The sequence below is a fragment of the Laccaria bicolor genome, genomic scaffold (assembly GCF_000143565.1).
Source record: "Laccaria bicolor S238N-H82 LACBIscaffold_13 genomic scaffold, whole genome shotgun sequence".
NCBI classification, from domain to species: domain Eukaryota; kingdom Fungi; phylum Basidiomycota; class Agaricomycetes; order Agaricales; family Hydnangiaceae; genus Laccaria; species Laccaria bicolor.
The window spans coordinates 591967-597840 of record NW_001889884.1 but is presented as its reverse complement, the minus strand read 5'-3'; the positions used below and the strand labels follow the sequence as shown (position 1 = coordinate 597840).

The 5874-nt window shown below is 47.0% G+C and overlaps 3 protein-coding genes across 3 annotated transcripts in view; 2 read left to right on the top strand and 1 right to left on the bottom strand.

Moving 5' to 3' along the window:
- Nucleotides 1–3542, top strand: part of LACBIDRAFT_294479 (uncharacterized protein) — a gene marked incomplete at its 5' end in the record, with an annotated part of 3982 nt that extends 440 nt beyond the window's left edge. Inside the window, 14 exons of the mRNA XM_001881626.1 lie at nt 39–97; nt 155–261; nt 307–511; nt 571–709; nt 795–928; nt 986–999; nt 1262–1521; nt 1560–1682; nt 1810–1819; nt 1958–2098; nt 2154–2277; nt 2325–2733; nt 2781–3163; nt 3225–3542. Of these exons, the coding sequence (XP_001881661.1) occupies nt 39–97; nt 155–261; nt 307–511; nt 571–709; nt 795–928; nt 986–999; nt 1262–1521; nt 1560–1682; nt 1810–1819; nt 1958–2098; nt 2154–2277; nt 2325–2733; nt 2781–3163; nt 3225–3461 (2345 nt within the window). The 3' untranslated portion in view covers nt 3462–3542. The remainder of the gene's footprint in view (nt 1–38; nt 98–154; nt 262–306; nt 512–570; nt 710–794; nt 929–985; nt 1000–1261; nt 1522–1559; nt 1683–1809; nt 1820–1957; nt 2099–2153; nt 2278–2324; nt 2734–2780; nt 3164–3224) is intronic.
- A 240-nt stretch (nt 3543–3782) lies between these two features.
- Nucleotides 3783–4665, bottom strand: LACBIDRAFT_327630 (uncharacterized protein; the record flags this gene model as incomplete). Its single annotated transcript, XM_001881456.1, has 4 exons — nt 3783–4188; nt 4242–4335; nt 4428–4503; nt 4663–4665. 4 exons carry the CDS (start codon nt 4663–4665, stop codon nt 3783–3785), a joined length of 579 nt encoding a protein of 192 aa, XP_001881491.1.
- A 347-nt stretch (nt 4666–5012) lies between these two features.
- Nucleotides 5013–5874, top strand: part of LACBIDRAFT_294478 (uncharacterized protein) — a gene marked incomplete at both ends in the record, with an annotated part of 4565 nt that continues 3703 nt past the window's right edge. Inside the window, 4 exons of the mRNA XM_001881625.1 lie at nt 5013–5292; nt 5351–5417; nt 5563–5601; nt 5697–5788. Coding sequence (XP_001881660.1) covers nt 5013–5292; nt 5351–5417; nt 5563–5601; nt 5697–5788 — 478 coding nt within the window. The remainder of the gene's footprint in view (nt 5293–5350; nt 5418–5562; nt 5602–5696; nt 5789–5874) is intronic.

Below are 5874 nucleotides of genomic sequence, written 5' to 3'. Positions count from 1 at the left end.
TCGCAGATATGACATCTGTACATTCTTCAAGCCCTCAGTCGAGTGCATTGTCAACGCCATCTTAGATCAGCGGAAGTCGGCTAAAGGAAGGATCTCGGTACGTCGACGTTCTACACTTCGACAAGTCAATGCCTGATCTGCCATTAATGGACAGCACGTCGTCCTTGTGGGAGGCTTTGCGGCTAGCAACTGGTTATCAAGCGAGGTCCAAAGATCACTCAAGCCCTTTCGTCTCAACATCTTCCGGCCCGACAATCGGGTGTACGTCTTTGTGATCGATAATTCCTTTTCTCATCCCTTGAACAGTAACAAGGCAGTTTCGGATGGTGCAGTGTCCTTCCACCTTAACAGCATTGTTCGAAGCCGCATTTGCAAAGTAGCGTATGGTCTCGGCGTCGCTCCATGCTATGACAGTACAAACCCAGAACACTTGAAACGCTCATCATCTATGTTCCAAACACTTTCGGGCGTGTACCGGATCCCTAAAGGCTTCAGCAACATCTTGCCTGCCGTCAGTGTACCCACTTCACCGTTAGCGCTATGTATTTCTCAATTACCCGATCCCAGCAGAAAACCGCAGTATCAGAAAAGACAGAATTCCGGTGCGGCTGTACCCACGCATCGGAGACAAAACTTACGGAGTTCCACTCATACATTTTGTGTTATCGAGGCGAACTTCCTGATCCTGAGTGGTTAGATGTGGACGCTGGTCAGTTGCCCTCTTTCTTGGCCTGTTCACCCATCTCAAGCTACCACATCAGATATGTACAAATGCGTGTGCGATATCACGGTAGACGTTTCACGTATGAAGCAACCTCCACTACCTAGAGTCGATGGAACAGGAGGAAAGTACTATCGTGTGGACTATGATGTCATTCTGTTGTTCGGATTGACCGAGTTGCAGGCACAGGTGGCTTGGGAAGAAGATGTACGTCTTCCTCACAGCTCACTATCTGTGATATTCGCTAATGATATGCTTGTATAGGGTGTTGAAAAACGGTACGTTCGCTCTTTAGATTTTATTTTGAGAACGTATGGGTTCTGATACGGATAACAGGACGCCCGCAAAGATCATTTACACGCCGTCATGATCCACAAATCTTGGCTTGTGAATGTGAACACTGTATTTCCCCGTTAACGAAGGGCGATAATCATGCGGCGCAGCCTCGATGTGGCGTTGGGAAACACCCGTGAGCCTCCAAGTAGATTTGTAGTGTTGAAGTCATATGCAGGCAGCAACGATGCAATATACAACTTTCAGGGCACACACTACTATATCTGATCCAATACCGCCCTTGGGCGATCAACCAAAACTGACACGTAGTCAACCTCGATACGCCCCTACCACCGCGCCCCAGCCATGTAAAAGTTTGTTGTATCACTGTTCACCGATCACACGACGTTGGGAATCGAGTCAACTAGCCCAAGAAGGTCCACACGTTTATGGCATCACCGCAGGTTATCAAGAACAGCCAGCTGCGCTCCAAGATCGAATCATGAACGACTTTGCGGGAAGGATAAGTAAGAGTGATCCTTCAAGCTGCCCAACGGTTGAATAGGTCAATTGGAGAGGGCGTTACGTCGTGTGACCTTTAGGCCCTGTACATGTGTCGTACGACCCAACCACGATGGAGGACGCGTTGGAGACAACGCCCGGGGACAAGACGACAACGCCGGAAAAGGTGCATAGGACTCAGATATCAGAGACCGCACTGGAGAGAGTGCCTTTGAAAAGCCATATCATCATGACGCGGCCAAGTCCCAACAAATCAGCGAGTTGAAAAAAGCAGTGGCGAGATTTCATGCAAGAGGCGCACCGGTGAGATCTTGAGAGGGAAAGCGCATACCAGTTGCTAGTGACTCTTGCCGCAATGCACAGTCCCTTGCAAGTCCTTTGCATCATCATGATGAATGTTTTTAAATTGTATTTGGTTGTGTTTATATTTGGAAGGTTTAGCTCTGGCGACCTCGCTCCAAGGGCTTCAGCGCTTAGTGTATGGCAGACCATTGTTCTTTCCGCATTCTCAATGGATGAACCGCCTTCATCATTGCTAAAGTCAAGGATTCCCAGAAAGACCATCATCGTTGACCCCAACTTGTGAGAATCTTTTGTGTATGTATCAAAGTTTGAACACTATCGTCTACCCTTGCAGATTCACGGATGACGAGGAATCTGAAATCGACAACTTTCGTTGCCCTCTTCAAAGGGGAATCATTTATTATCACCGGGACGGTCCGATCTTTGAGCACAACATCCATTTCTCCGGAAAACATGAGGTTGGTTCACCTACCGCTCGTTGTATACAACTCATTATGCCGTCAAGCCACGAATCATTGTCCCGAGACATCCGTCGCGGCGTGTAGCAGAAATTTCATTCGCCCCCATCAAAGGCAATCGGATCCTGCTATTCGCAAAGTACTTGGGAAGGACAACTTCCCAGACCTATCTACACCTATCAATCCATGAAATCCGCTCCGACAATCGTGTTGGTCGCGCTGCCTGGTCTTTCAACGGTAGCGCTGATGGTCACTCCAACATTTTTCATTTGAAGTTGATAAAATCCACCGAAAATCCCCTGGGAATTACTTTTGGGGTGCGGTTTATCGACCATTGGAAGCTGTACGACATCTCTACTACTGAAACTGATGCATCGCATACTTTTCCTCTAATTGAGTCCGGGAGAATAGATCATGATCTAAAGCTCAACTCGAAGTCGAAGCACGATAGTCTCGGTTTGTCCCAAATTTCATGTTGAATCTGCTCTAATGTGTTCTCAAAGTCATACTATCCCCTGACAGACACATTCTCCTGAACGCAGCAGAGAAGGAACGAGTCAAGGAAACGATTGACATTCACTATTCAGATTCAACTGGTGACACAAACAATCTGAACTTTTCCTTTGTTTCCCGCATGTCCATTCCCATTCCCATGGACCCAAAAACATTTCCTATCATCCAGGCACCAGTACTTGCATTTTCTGCCGATGGGTCCAAGTTTGCTATGGCTATGGCTCGCAGCAGAGTGTCTGTTTGGGAGATCCGAAGCAAAGTTCCTTTGAAAACATTCATGGATGTCCCCAAGTCTGAGTATGATGACCGGCCTGCACGACATCTGCAATTCAGCAGTGGAAAATTGGGAAAAGAAGTTCTGGTATTTGTCGAGGTACGTCTGATGTTCACATTTTGATATACCTACCTCTCAAACAGGTGTTCTGAATCCTTAGCATGATACTCTCTTCCGTTTTAATATCATTCATGTGATCGATGCGACGTCGTTTGAGACGGAAGAAACTCTTGTCTTACCGTTAGAAGGGCTCGGAAAACCTGGAATACGCATAGCAGTGGATGCGCTTTTCTTCGATCCAAGCGGGTCAACTATGTACGCTGAAATTAACGGAACACTCTACGAGTGGGATCTGCAGAAAAATAAGCCTGGTCCCGAATGGTGGATTGGGGAGTAGTAGGATGTCTGCTTTGACAGGAATACTTTTTATTACGCCTTTTGTAGCTCATTATAATAACCAACAAGCGTGCAAGCAAAAGAAGCGTGAAGGAAGAGACCGAAACTGGATAAACTTCCTCATGTACGCCCCAGTCAGTAGATACCTCTCAATGAGCACATCGTCTCGAGCTAGTGCAGACCTTGTTGAACGCAACTCTGGCGGATTATATCTACGGATCCTTTCCTAACACTTTGAGATACAGACCAACTACACGTTCCTTAACGCTAGAATTACACATATCATACAAGAGGGCCGACACCGTACTTGGTCCATAAGTAATCATATGAGAATCGATATTGCAGTCTTGCTTGGATCCAGAACAAGATACGGCGTTTTCTGATCGTCAAGCTCCTGACTATACCGCGAAACGGTATACTGGAACGCTTCAAGGTCTTCCTTCAGTGTTTTGGCGGCATCACGAATGATTTCCGGAGTCGATGATGCATTGCAGGTCATCGTCGCATAATGGAGGATCGCTTGGTCATCCAGCATCTCGAATGACAACAGATAAGGCACCTGAGCCATCATCAGCCAATCTCGTTGCCGACGGACCGGAAGCGCCAACAACACATCCTGCTCCCCGTAAGCTTGGAGCTCCGGCGGGAAAACATACGCAGTACCGCCAAAGCGGACGTCGGAGTTGCGGTGAAGGTAGATGAGACCTTGCAAGGAGTTCGTGTTGAGCCTTTTGAATTAAAATATGAACGAAACGATCGGTTCACGAGGCCTGGCGCATACCTTTTCAACAAGAACTTGGTTGTATCCTCGAGGAGCTTCGAATCGCTCATGTGCGGTCGATTGTCATCAAAACCGGGAGTATCAACGATTGTCACTTCCGAACCATCATTGATGAACTGGTAGGTCGATAATCAACCCGATCTTGATGTCCTTATTGCCAGTCAAAAGTTTTATGAACTAACGTACCATTAGCGCCCAAAGTCTTTGCAGTGCAATCGTGACCATTCACGGATGATTTCCAGTGCCACTCATTCCCATGAGGCTAGCGACACGATTGAGCTCTCATCAATGGGACGTAAATTGTCCTGGCTTACACGATCGTAGGCTCTCATCGTTATTCAAATTCAACTTGGAGAGATTTTCCGTTACTGAGCCTAGGACGAATGAGACGCCAGGGAAGGATAAGAATCTGGACACTCACCATTTTTCGCAGTATTCCTGTCCTGGGACATGTCGAGCAAGCAGGTTTAGAATCGCGTCGGGACAGCAACTGATGAAGACCCTACATATTAGCAGTGCCAACTCGTGGATAAATATATATGTAGATCGCGCACATGTGAACACAAGCTAGGAAGGATGTTTTGCGATGTTATGCACTAGTATCGCATTTCGGTGTTCCTATTCTTCCAGGGATCGGATGTTTTCCATTACTTCGGAAATCTCTTTGAATGTCCACGCAGTTTTGACCACGAGATGCTACCTCACAAAGCGAATTCAAAGCAGTCAGACGCTTTCAATCCATGAAGTCTAAAGAGTTCACGAATGGTTAGAATGAGAAAAGCTCGTTGCCGAAGAAAACGTGCCTTGTCAATCATCAGGCCTCAGGACCCTGAACGTCATCGATTGAACGCGATTGGGCTTAGATATACCTTGGATATACCCAAGATATACCAATGGGCAATACAGCCGCGTACGGCGCTTTTGCGGTTCGACATTGTCTGGGAAATCCAACCGTGCGCTGAAAAGACTTTGGATAAGAGTCAAAAGATTGGAAGACTTGACGAGCGAAAGATATACGCACAAAATGGTGGGTTGAGGAGCAAAACTTACGGTAAGTACTTAATTCAATATTCATTCATTCTGATTCGATAACGGACCGTATTGTTTAGGGGAGGTTGATCATGCTACCGGACTGTCCGGACCAAGTCCGGACAACTACCGGAGGCAAGCACCAATGTGCCTGGCTCCGGCAATGATTAATGAGGCCTTGAGGGCCGGGCTGGCCTAACTCAACTGCCAGTTAACGCAAAGTTAACGTCTACATTCTTCACGAGCTGGCGATGTAGTACAGTAGTTCTATGAGTTATAATATGTAATGTAGTCGCTTTGCATTGCCGTTTGCACTTTCGAAATCAGTTTTGTATGTTCGTCATAGAATGTCTGATTCTGATGTCACGCATCAGGACGAGCTGAGCAATTTTGTACCTCTCAAACCCAACTCTCGTTGCGCCTCAGGTATCGGATGAGATGCGCGGTTCTATCGTTTGCCATGATGAGCAACATCTTTCACCACAGGAGATTACAGGCCTTGTTGGATGTTGCGACCAGTAAGCGGCCTCTTACTTGCCCAATACTTGCCTTCCCGATTTGTGGGTCACGATACAACACACACAAACACAACTCCAAACCTCGT